Raw genomic sequence first — 13,512 nt, forward strand, 5'->3', positions numbered from 1 at the left:
TGTTTAAGTTGATATGCAATAACACCAGATTTCTTAGAAGGGATAGTGTAGGATAGGCTAATTTCCCTAGTCGGGTTTTATTTTTTTAATTTAGTTTCTAAATTTGTATTTTTATATTCATGTATTGGCTTTTTATATCTTAATCGAATGTCATTGCCCAGAAATTGGATGAATGTTAATTGAGTATCAATATTTTATAACTAAAATAAAAACAAGTATCGTATCGAAAGGAGTATTAATACTTTGGCGGTATCTCAACTCTGAATCCCGAAGGTAGTGGGGAGTGTCTCCAGGTTAAAGATTAAAGGTTTTTTAATTTATTTACAAGCATTATTTGTATCAGCAGTGATGAATTCGGATTTTTTTTATATTAATAACAACTATAGTTTAAAATAAAACCAGGCCTTAAACGACACTTCCTCCTCGAGTTGGGTAAGTGAAGTTCCCGATTTATATGGCCTGGTCCGATCCTTGGAGAAAGATCGGGATTACCAATGCCATCCGAGATGCCACCAAGAACTCCCTCCAGCACCGGAAGGCGAGGGCTCGACCTGTCCCATGGTTTTTATTACAATTAACCATCTAACTTCTACCAGGCCCGACTGTCGTCCTAGAATGCAGGTGTGACGAGATGCTCACTGTACTTCGTAATGAGTATAGGTTCAAGGCAAGGGTATATCGAAATGAAGTGCGCTCGCAGAAACAGAGATCGTGGGAGAGAACGTCGTAGAGTCTACAAAGAATCTCTTGGGTATTCCGTTCAGAGTGGCCCTTGGTAAGTTGACTCCACTGCATAAGAAGGATCCTTCAAGTATGTAGATAACTAGGAACCGCTCTTGAGGGAGCTAATATCTTCATTAATGTGTCTTACTGCAAGGATGATCCATCCCAGAACAACGAAGAGGAAGGTTTAGTGAGACGCACCGCGATAAGCTCACGGTCTGTGCCACCTTGGGATATACATGATCTCCGTATTGCCGTAGAAGGGCAAACAACTGGCCGTGAACCTGTACTTAACGCTATAAACACGACAATCCTGATGAATAATCTTCCCCTTATTGATAGCACCGAAAGAAGAGAAGATTGGCTCTGCTTAGAGTCAAGAGTCAAGTATAGATTCAAGGCAAGGGTATATCGAGAGTCAACATGGCAAACTGGAAGGTCCTAGTCTCAGCTGGAGAGGTACCTCTGGGTCCGATCGTCTACAGGTATAATTCCTTTAACATTACAATTTGATAGTCAGTTTTTAGTTTTACTATCATTTCGACTGACCGTGTAGGGTAATTTACGCAGTCCATTTAGTTTCAGTCCAAGTTATGTCACAGTTCTATAGCTTCTAATCTATTAGAAATTAATTAAGAAAAAAAAGTGTGTATGAGTAATAATAAACACGGTTACAAACAAATAAAATTAATAAATCATTTAAAAAATCGATGACAACAAAGTTTCGTTGTCCGATCACTCACATTTACCTTATCATTTTCAATCCATTATATTTTCAATGGTAAAACATCACAATGCTCATGGAGCGAATACGTTTTAGAGTTAACTGGTTATATGAACACACTTGTTAAATAAAGGCAAACTGAACTATCATATGTTATTTAAAATGTTATAATGTAGTATGGGGCCTAAATACAAACAAATATGTACAATATACGATAAAAGTACAAACAGTAAGTACAAGTAAGTAAGTAAAATCATTCAATAAGCGACGTATCACATAACGAATCCGTTGAGCAATTTTCGTACTGTGTATTTTTATTTCACAGAGGAAAAGAAGCTATATTATAATTTTAAACTAAAATCTGGAACATTAAACTGTTAGTACTTCAGATGTTTATGTTTTGGTATATATTTTTGACTCTTGCCAATAATGATCAGTTCGCTTTTTCAAGATGTACAAGTTCGTTGGCTTAGTATTGCTCTCAACTCTTGCAGTTTTTTGTCAGAACAGGACTACTATAAATGCTGCATTCGCCCACTTTGCAGAAAGGATGAATGCTCGCCAACGTCTAGTAGGAGCGACGAGAATACCAATTCCAGAAATTGATTTGGGTCCAAAAGTAAGATTTTCATACTAAGAATGTTCACATCATTTATTACTTTTCTCAAAACTGACTCACTTTTACAGGTAAAATATTACGATGCTTTATTTTTGGGTGCAGACTCCCTCCAAAGGACAGGTGACTGCTGGCAAGAAGTCAAAGATGACGGTATCATCGTCGAAGTCAATTACGGATTTCATTTGATGGCCATATTGTTACCTCACCTAATGGTAAATGAAAAGAACATGTCTGGATATGTTAGGATTCGGGAGAACTCCTTCCACTTGTCATACACTTTGCACCGCGGTGGTGAGAAATGCCTCGAGCTGAATGAAATGCTGGTTCAGAAGATCGAAAATGTACACTTCGGAGCTTCTAGGCCTGAATACGATGGGGCTAACTTGGAAGGACTTTTCAGTTTGGTAGTGAAACCAACTTTGAACGAAATTGTGAGGTCCAACTTTACAAAAATCGAATCCACTTTACAAGCATTATGCAAGGTTAATGATTTCCAGAACAAAAGTTCTGTTCAGGAATTAGTTATGTCACTTCTATAGTTATACTTTACATTTATTATTTGAAATGTAATATTTCTCTACTTCGAATAAACGACCATGATTATATATTGTATGAAACTTGGTGCTAATTACTAAAAAGATATTTTTTCTTCTAGGCCAGATTTTGAACAATGATTTTTCCATAGGCAGCTCTAATGAAACCAGCGGTTTGTAACCGGAAGGACTAATGCAATGGTTGTTGCAGCTTTTATAAAAATATTATTTTCGAATAAAAAAAAAAAATAAATAAAGGATCAGCAAAACGATTTTGGGTAGTCCACAATTCTCTTTTCAAATACCATAGTGCCGTCCTTTTGGCTTACTTTAGTCCAGTTTTTAGAACTTTTTTAATTCAAGTACCATTCAGACCTTTCTTTTGCTCAAGTCGACCATCATAAATATTTGTAAAGACTTCTTGATTGTTTTCTATATATTATGTACTAGGTATTACTTTCTTTGTAATTTTCTAGCTGGATCAATGGTATTCTTGTGTTAGGATTACTTTGGCCCGAAGGGGTTATTTTTTTAAGGATTGTCTAATTCTTCAAATCATTGCATCTTCGGCAAAATATGCGGTTATATTATTATTATTAGTCTTCAAGTTTGCTTCTAAACTACTTCCTGAATGATCAATGATGTTCGACTAGTTGTATAACTGGAACCATATTTATTTGTAATTTTTGGGGCCGATTACAGTTTTCAGTTCCTCTTCGCTTACGTTTAAAAATAACCTGTTACAGGAGGTTGATCGAATATGGCTGCCTATACATTTTCTTTTGTTTACAAAAGAGCTTTTTAATAAACTATTTTCCTTTGCTTGGATTGTTTTTTAATTTTTTTTCCAAACCATTGTCGTTCGTTTTCTGGTTTTTTTTCCATTCTGTTGTATCTTTTCATCTGACCTTTCTTTCTTTGAAATTCTTTTAATTTGATTGTTACTGAATGAATACACTTTGCACCGCGGTGGTGAGAAATGCCTCGAGCTGAATGAAATGCTGGTTCAGAAGATCGAAAATGTACACTTCGGAGCTTCTAGGCCTGAATACGATGGGGCTAACTTGGAAGTACTTTTCAGTTTGGTAGTGAAACCAACTTTGAACGAAATTGCGAGGTCCAACTTTACAAAAATCGTATCCTCTTTACAAGCATTATGCAAGTTTACAGATTTCCAGAACAAAAGTTCCGTCCAGGAATTAGTTATATTCTTTAGATTTATTATTTAAAATGTAATACTTCTCTACTTCGAATAAACGACCATGATTATATATCATATGAAACTTGGTGCTAATTACTAAAAAGATATTTTATCATAAATTGGGACCAATTTTCGTTTTACATTCAGTTTCTTCCCATATCGAAATACGAATACACAAGAAACATGTCTGGATATATTTGTTATTTTATTTTTTTGACAGCAGAGCAAGAACTGATGATTGTGTTATCTTAGGGAAGCTTATCAAAGCAGATGTTTCAATGATATAGTAATTTGGTTATATATTTGATGGGAGTAAAGAAAGATTTTCCTGTTTTAACAAATAATGCTTAAGAAATTTCATTGTGATTTGTAACATCTTACTAATATGAAAATTTTTTCTGCAACAGTTCTAGAGTATCATTCTCGGTTAGAGATTGACAGAGAAATAAGAACAGAGATATCTTCTATAATACAAAAGTTTGAGAAAATCAGTGCTTGAAATTAGTTCAAATAATAATTATATATTTTATTTTTTGTAAGATTTATTTTTATTTTAGATTTAAAATTAATAATAACCCATTAATTGTATCCCAAAATCTCCAATCCCATATCACAGCCCTCGAAGATTGGTGTTGTAATTGGGGGATTAAGATAAATTCCAACAAATCCCATCAAATCACCTTTACTCTTCGTCGTAAACCTACTGACTGCCCTACAGTTTCATTTAATGATGTTACTCTTATCCGCTGCCTCACACCAGACTGAAAAGACAGGAAATTGCACGTCGATTTCGACTATTACAGCACTTATTAGACAAACGGTCTAAACTTCTAACACATTACAAAAGACTGATCTACATGACTGTAATAAGGCCAATCTGGACATATGGAGTTGAGCTTTGGGGCTCCACTAAACCTTCGAATTCCTCTCGTATTCAATCCTTCGTAATATCCTCAATGCTCCTTACTTTGTCACAAATAAAATCATACATAAAGACCTTAATGTTCCCTATGTAACCGATCTAGCCCGAACCAGATATCACTCCTTTCATTATAAACTCTCTAACCACTCAAACCCCCTAGTTTCTAATCTTGCATCCTCTTCCATTCCTGACAATCCTCCCAGGCGCCTGAAAAGAAGATGGCCACGAGACCAGCTAATGTAAAATGTCAGAGTGCTACCAATGCGTAGTTTCTCTACACGCCTGTAACACTCCAATTTAACTTATTTCAGATTTACTAAATGTATTATAATGTACAGTTGTAAATAGCAATAAATAAATATTTAAAAAAATAAAATAATAATATTCACAATTAAAAAAAAAAGTATTTTAGGTATATTTATAAGTTAGCTATTAGTTTATAAACAATAAAATAAATTTGGAATTTTACGTATTCCATGGATCGTATCATAGACTGAGGTTACTTTGTGACAATCCTAGTTGTTCAGGGGAAAAGTTTAAGGCTGTACTAGGAATCCAGTAGATAAAATCCCTGCTTACGGTACTGTAGGAATCACATTAAATTCTATTTTTTATAATTTAAATATTGAAAAGAATTTTATGAAACATTACGTTTGGGCTTTGGTGTACATTATGTGTGCTGACTGTAGTAACTGTACCAACTATAGTCGGAATTTTTGTAACTTAAAAATTATATCATCAAAAAATAAATTTGATAAACTTAGTTAAATTATTTATTTATTTTTAATGAATAAAAGATGTTATCCTTTTTATTGGCACCCTGAAGGGTTTGAGTCGTCTGAGGCAGTAGCTTGAGAATAACCTAGTTTTGGAGAATGTCCTGTTGCTGATTTTCTTATTACCCTATGAGAAAGGACAATAAAATTTTACTTTATATAAAAAAACTGATTATTAACTGTTACTAATTATAATAACTGTTTTGGGCACGTAGGGAAGCGAGTAGCTTAGAGGCATAGGAAGTAGCTTGATTAATAAGAAATAAAACAGAAGTTTTTTGGGCTTTTTGGAATTTTTTTTTTAAATTGCCAATTTGAGGTGATGTTTATAATCGTATGACTGCCGAATATCATACATGTTTTCTTATTTGTCCGTAACTGGTTACATCTCTTGAAGTATATATTTAGATACCGCGAGCTAGTTCGAGCATAACAGTTTTAGATCTTCATTCGAAAACTAAATTTAATTATTCTGGCTTGATTGAATAATATTACATTGGCCAATATAGGCTTAAATAATTTTATTTAATTAACTTATAATTTATGATCTATACTAATCATACTTAAAGTTCTTTTTGTATAACTTCTGTTCAAGGTTCATCTCCTAATTCATAAAGTTAAATTAAATCACTAATCATTAATCATTAAATCATCAAGCACTCACTAATTCATCTTTCTTTCTGTTTTAGAGGGATCGGAAAAAAAAAAAAAATCATCAATTAACTTCGACTACAGTGCCATTTTATAGACCATTATTTTTCAAAAAGCCTACCTGTCGAAATGCACATAAGTTCATCATTAGGGTACCCTATATATTATTTTTCATTCATTTTATTTTTTTACTGCAGTGAGTAAAAACCTAAAAAAAAAAGGTTAAAAATTTTGTCACGAAACTTATTAATGATCCAACTGGTATGTGACTAGTTTTTTGTTTCACAGTCTCATCTACAAACACTGTACTACGATCATCTACCTCAGTTCAGGGGAGCATACATTAAGCTGGTAATAAAACTGTTTTAAGTAAGGTAATAGTTTTGAGCATTTTTTTTTTTGTTCATTACTTTATCATTTAACGTTTAATTTGATTGTTCATTCATTTAAGCTATAGTAAATATGCAATTTTCACATATATGGGTAATATTCAGAGTATCTAATTTATTCATACTTAATTGTATAAAACCATAATTTTTTTCAACCAGTAATTGGAAATAAATGTGTTTTAGTTTTCTGATTTTAATTTATTACTACAATAGTTTTATTTATTCCTTCATTAGCTTTTCTGACCAACTTTTGCCAGTTTTTTTATTTACATTTATTACTTTCGAATCGGACTGAGAAACGTGATTTTTTTTTTGTCCGCTAAAAAACTTTAAGGAACGTGGGAGCCGAAAGGCTTGTTCACTTATACAATTTTTTTTGATTGGTGAAATCTGAATCAGAAGGAGAAACCAGTACTTTAGAACTTGCGAATTAACGAGAAGTTCGATGAAAGGTTGTAAAGACGTCAACATAGCAAATGGCCAGTTGCTTCAGTGTGAAAGTGTTGTGGAAGTCGCTATTCCTTATGTGGTCCTGAATCCTAGAAGACATCCTCGTTGAAATATCATCCTCCAAGGAGAATAAAGAAGGAATTTTTATTCTCGAGAGAAGCGCTATTCGAGACACGTAGCGTCTAGCCTTTTAAGCCCTATCTGTGCTGAGTAAATGAACTACCTCAGCAAGCGGGATTTCTCAAGGAAGTGCATTAGGTCCTGATATTTATACTTTATATCGGCGTAAGGAACGCTGAAAGCTATTTGTTCTTATCACAACTTTTATTACTACCGTAGTATACTGAATATAGCGGTTTCCCTGACAGCAGATTTCATTCCCTTTCCTTTGAACTAACTAAGTAAACATTAGAAAATAAATTTATCAATTGTAATTTCGAATAAACTGAATCCGATCAATATGCATTTCGTTATTCATTGGAAACTTTCCAAAACCACTCATTTACTTCGATAACATTCCAAGTATGTGGCATTTGGGCAAATATTTTATATTTGCCGAATAAGTTAGAACAGAAGAAGCTTAACATTCAGCACACCAAAATATCACACCGCAACACATACTGTTAAAACAAATTTATTATAAGGCTAAAATATTCAACAAATAAAAAAATGATGAATAAATGAAAGATACGAAAAATGCCTCAATACTGGACTTCTTTTTTTAGTGGTCATTTATACCAAGGAAGATAACTGGTATATTGAACCCTGTTCCTAATTATATTTAATGTGTTTTCGTTACTAATAAGTTGAAAGCTCCTAATTACATTTAACTGGTTTCTATCTGACGTAGGCTATATTTTATTTGGATTTATTGTTAGATATTGGAGCTTTTATCATGGGTTTAGTGTTATCAGAAATGTACCCATTAACCTCAGCACAACAGGGGAATAACTAAAAACGACATACATAAAGATAGAAATAAAAACTAATAAGACGATAAACAAGGTCACACAAATTGGTTTCAGTTTGATAAATCAAAATAAAATTTTCCGTTACATCTTTTTTACTTTCCTTACCACTGAGGTATAGAGAGTATTGTAATGGGGAAAAAGTTTTGTATTGATTTCATAAAAAAAATAAAAATAAAATTACAATTTTGAAATATACGTGAGTCTTGGGAGAATGTATAGAACAATTACAAAATTGAATTTTTTAATTGAGATTCGATTTTTCATTGATTTTTCATGTATAAATTGTAGTATAAATTAAACAAAAATATTTTTTTTTTTGGCAAATACAATTTTGCTTTATTCTTCATAGAAATCTAATAACTACTCAGGTATTCTGATAACACGAAATAATAGGAAAATATATGATTGTGAAGCCACGGTATGCAGTTGTCCAGGGATAAAATATAATCTGTATTACAATGAATTATTGAAAAAAGTGTACACGGAATTTAGGTTCATTCATCTTAGTTGTTTAGTTAGTTTTTTATGTTAAATTTTTTATCTTCAATACTCATTCAGTAATCTAGTTAGTACTATTATTTATTTATTTTTAAGTTGTATTATTTATATAATTAATTGAATTTATATAGTAAAATAGTTTAGAAGTATAAAGAATGGTTGTCAGAATTTATACTTAAGAATTATTAGATTTAGTTCTGAGTGCTGGTATTTTTATTGTTATTGTAAATTGATGTATTTATTATTTGTCTTTTTTATGATAATTAATCATTTGTTTTAATATTTTATAACTGATGATGATTCAGGGACATCTAAGGCCAAAGATTATTATTATGTCGATAGAAAAATTGACCAGTTATTGTCAACTTTGTGTTTAATCTACTACTTCCCTCTATAAAATAAAATTTAAATAGAAATTTTATAATAATGCATTATGAGAAAGTTCAATAACTGTAGATTATTGGAGAAAAAAAAATTAAGACGAAGTCGTTAGAAATAATACTAGTGTGAACAGACTTCAGTTTCCACATAGGAGGTTAGGCTTATCTTTAAGGTCTTGAAGAATTTACATACCAAAAGTGTGAAAGTAAATCAAATTTAATAATTATCTCTGATCAAAACGTTTTACTGAAATCAGTTAAGTGTTATTTCAGAAAAAATGAGATGAAAAACAATATACGAAACAATTTCTTTCATATAAACAATATAAATTAATAATGAAATTTACGATATCTATGATTTAAGACGCCCATTTTTGTGATATCTGTAATAATCTTTAAAAGGATGCCTTAAGCTGTGATGGGAAAATATTAATTATAATATTTTTGATGTAGACATTAAAACAAAACATAATATTACCGGATGTTTCTGTGTTTTCTGACTCTTCTGCAAGTAGTGAATCTAAAACAGAAAATAAATTAGATTTATCTGCATAAAAAAAGTATTTGTCATTAAACAACTGTTTCGGTTTAACACTTTATTTTGGCTGCCTAGATGTTATCGAGTATTTCTGAACCGAAAGATTTTTGGACATGTATGTTACCAAATTTCTATTTTTTGTCAACCTAAAATTTCATGAATAATTGTTCAGGAGAAAGGGGACTTTAGAAATCAAAACAACCCTTGTTGTTACATAGCTGTCTTCATTGGATTTATTTTGTATCAGACTGTCGCCAAAATGATATGAATTTAAATTTCCAATAGCATTTTTTTTTCGATTTATTCATTCGAATCTGAATAAAAATTAGATTAAAAACCGTTTACATCCTACATTGGAGGATATGTTCAGGAATGTAATGAAGTTTCCTATAACTCTAAGGGATTCCAAAAAATGTCATAACAGAAACACTAAAACCAATTGGGAGAATACGATGTTCTTCCATGAGACTATTTATTGTATTATTTTGAGTCATGAAGAAGAAGATTAGACAATATAAATAACTTGTTTTCTGTTTTAATTTTTTTTTCTTTTCATCTTTACGTGACATTGCGATGTAATCTATCATTGCTGACGAGATAATTCAGATATTTTAAATAATAGGTTATTAAGGATGATGGAGCTTATAATGAACCTCTACTTCATCTCCTTGCTCGCCCCACCTACGGCACCCTTCACAAAGAGATTGGGAGTGGCTCCGCTCAGAAGAAGTTATGACACACCGCTTGTGTATATCGTTTGAGCTACAGGCACTATAATTATAGCTCAAACGTAGAACAGACAGCTGACATCTTGTTTACTATAGAGCGACCCCTGCCCTACGATTGGTATGTCAAAGTGTCTGTCAAAACAGGATCTCAGGTATTGGAGGGAGGGCCTCGGTTGCTTGTACTGGACCGTTACTTTCTTCGGGCCGGATGGTCTTTGCAATTTGAACAGGATATTTCTATTATAGAATGCAATATAGGGGTATTTCTGCACATAGAAAGCAGGCTCGAAATCGGTTTCAAGTCGAATTATTTGAAATACAGAAAGTGAAATTTTTCGGATAAGAATAACAATACATTGTCTTCTTTGTAAATTAAAGGGTAAGAAATAAGTTTATAATCAATGCTTAATTATTTTAAATAAGCATAATATTGATCTGCTCAAATTATATACTACTTTATTTATTCTATGGAGGATTTTTTGTTATGAATAACTGGTTAATTGGAACCAATGACACTATTACTTAAACAATTTATAAGTCGATATTTTGAAGAAATTGATATTTGATAAAATTGGTTAAATTATTGATAAATTAATTGAGTTAAAGCAGATTTGAAAAATAAAATGTTAACAAACACTTTCAAGTTTTGTATTGTACTAGTTATTATGAATAATTTAGTATTTATACAATTAGGTATATGTTTCAAAATTACCAAAAAAAAATGGGTCTAAACAATGTATAATTTCGTTTTATAATTTGATAAAGTCCATTACTTCACCAACAAAATATTAACATGAGTAAATTGCAATAAATATATTTTATACATTGCTAAATTTTATCTACGCCCATTTTTCCAATTTATTATTTAAATTATATTGCTACTATTAACGCATTGAAATAAAACTACTAAATTCAATTCAATGTTCATCCAAGCAGTACGTTTTTAATATTCAATTTATCATACTATTTTCAAACTAAACAAATCATGTGACAAAAATAATCAAATATGATGATTTGTAAATTTTTGTTATACTGAATGTTTTTCGTTTATTTTTTTTTTTAATTCCCTCAAGTTCCTGAAAAAAAAGAAATGTGTTTATGGAGCTTTCATAGATAAGCAATTCGCCGTTTTATTACAAACCACACCATGAAAATATATATATATATATATATATATATATATCTACTGTAGATAAAATTATCTTGAACATTAAAATTTATGGTACAATTATCTTAATATCTCAATATCAAGGTCTCCATGATACCAAGATCCGAAACAAAAAAAAAATGTGTGATAAGTGCTGCGCTATATGAAGTAATTAATATGTTTTGTATGTCAGTTTTATCAATAACAATAATTTTGCTGTCTGTCATGAATTAATCTTATAACAGGAAACGATAAATTTTGATTTTTATAAAAGAATTCCTAATTAAAAATAAATCCGTACAGAAAATTATACAAAAATTTAAAATTGTGTTGATAACTGTTCCTGGAAACAGGTTCTAAGAGATAATTGGCCATTGGTTCGTTTTGGACCGCCCTGAGAACAGATTTCTCTCATGAAGTAATTTCACTGACAAATCTGCTATGAAAATTATTCCATCGGATTAATTGAATTTAATAAGCAAATAAACGACTTTAAATATTATTTGTAGTAATTCAAAAGACAAAATCTTAGTATTTAAGTTATTTTACGAAATTCAAAGCTTTTTACCTATATATAATCATATTGAATAAAAATTGATCCAAAATCTGAAAAAAACTAACATTGTTTGTTAATTTTTTAAAAAAATATTAATTGGTCTTTAGAATCAAACAAAAAAAAAACCATGATCTGTTACCTCAGTCAGTCCCCACTCTCTAAGACTAATTGATTTAATTTTATGGTAAATGTCAAGAATAATCAACCAGAAGAAAATGAAATACTCACGCAATCGACACTCAATTTCTTATTTAAAATTGCTGATAGATCCTAAAAAGATCTCCAAGAAATGACCCCGAAAAATGTACTTCCTTTCTCATCGTTTTTTATTGATATAATGAAACGACATGAATCTTTTGAGGAAATATTTACAGCGGCCGGGATGAAGAATTTTTTCTTAAAACAAAATTTCAAGACCTCAGGCATTTCCATTAAAAAATACCTTTTAATTAGTAGCATATCTTAAAACCGACAATTTATATCTTTCTTGTACCAAAAAAAAAACATCAGGACCTGATTTATTAAATATTTAAGAAAAATAAGAATGGAAAAAACATTTAACTTGCAGTAGTGAATTCAATTTTAAATATGATGTTAGTGAGTTTGATTTTCAATTCACGAGGCTGTGGAACAACTTTCTACGGTCTCATACTGAATAGAATAGGTTGCCTATCTATTCATCCTATGAAGACTTTATATATACAGCTCACTAATCGATTCTCAAAAGCTAACTACAAATTACCTTAAAAATAAAAAAAAATAAAAAAATTAAATAAATTGTAAATTGAACATCATTGGGTGGTAGGTTATTCTCCTATAGTGCCCAAATTAATGCGTCATAAAATGAACTAGGATTGAACCTGGCCAAATCCCTTACTCTCAGGAAACAAGAACAAAGAGAAACCTTTTACTATATTTTTTAAATTAATTATTGAAGAAATTTTTATATTTCTGTAGATGTATCAGCGGCAACGTTACGTAACTTTATTGTTAGCATTGAAAAGCCCTTATGAATTATGACAAATAATTTCTTCAAATAATTATTAAAAAGGTATAAGGTTCAGGGTATAATTCAAGTTTAATTACAATTAAAGGATTACTTGATAAAAACATCACTTACATTTGTTCATTACAGTTTGTTCTACATTTCTGTAATACACCTAATTCAAGGTTTGAGCTAGAACTGATTTGCGGTGAAATGGAGGAAAGTAAATGTTGGTTTGTTTCGGTTTTGCCTTAAACGTAACCGCTCTTTCTAAAGGATTGTCAGTGCATTATTTCTGTTTTTTATTTCGTCTATTCATATTTAGTGTTATTAATTATGTTTTATGTGTTTATAAGTTTGGAGTAACATGAATTTAAATTTTTTACATCTGTTTATTCGTTGTTGGCCCGATTTATATTATTTTATATAGTGATAATTTCTTTTTGATTTTGCTTGAATTTAATTTTTTCCTGATGTTTGATTTTATGTATATCAAATTTTATATCTACGTTCTGTCTGAAATGTGTGGTGAAAATATTTATGTTAATATAAGATTCTTTTTTCAAAGTTCCAAAATGATATATGTAACTTAACTTTGTCTTTGGGATGATTGTGAACTTTGGATAAAGTGGCCGTATTCTTGTAGGAATAGCGTAATAATTTTTTTTTTTTTATCGGTTAGGTGGTAAAAACTAATAAATTCATCATTTTAGAACGTTTT

General features: G+C 30.7%; 1 protein-coding gene and 1 long non-coding RNA gene across 3 annotated transcripts; one reads left to right on the forward strand and one right to left on the reverse strand.

Moving 5' to 3' along the window:
- The first annotated feature begins 1,613 nt into the window (after positions 1-1,613).
- LOC106683301 (uncharacterized) lies at positions 1,614-2,655 on the forward strand. Of its 2 annotated transcripts, XM_067052914.1 has the most exons (3): positions 1,614-1,823; positions 1,899-2,066; positions 2,135-2,655. In XM_067052914.1, exons 2-3 carry the CDS (start codon positions 1,899-1,901, stop codon positions 2,603-2,605), a joined length of 639 nt encoding a protein of 212 aa, XP_066909015.1. In that variant the 5' UTR covers positions 1,614-1,823; the 3' UTR covers positions 2,606-2,655. The 2 variants fall into 2 exon arrangements, with proteins under 2 accessions (XP_066909015.1, XP_014280160.1); XM_014424674.2 differs by having other exon boundaries at positions 1,614-2,066.
- Positions 2,656-5,517: 2,862 nt separating this feature from the next.
- LOC106683302 (uncharacterized) lies at positions 5,518-13,163 on the reverse strand. Its single transcript, XR_001343531.2, has 3 exons — positions 12,927-13,163; positions 9,316-9,357; positions 5,518-5,625 (listed from the first exon to the last, which is right to left on the reverse strand). It is a non-coding gene; the product is annotated as an uncharacterized lncRNA (long non-coding RNA).
- Positions 13,164-13,512: the final 349 nt, after the last annotated feature.

The sequence above is a fragment of the Halyomorpha halys genome, unplaced genomic scaffold (genome assembly GCF_000696795.3).
Source record: "Halyomorpha halys isolate HHAL.00 unplaced genomic scaffold, Hhal_1.1 Scaffold476.1, whole genome shotgun sequence".
Classification (NCBI taxonomy): Eukaryota; Metazoa; Arthropoda; class Insecta; order Hemiptera; family Pentatomidae; genus Halyomorpha; species Halyomorpha halys.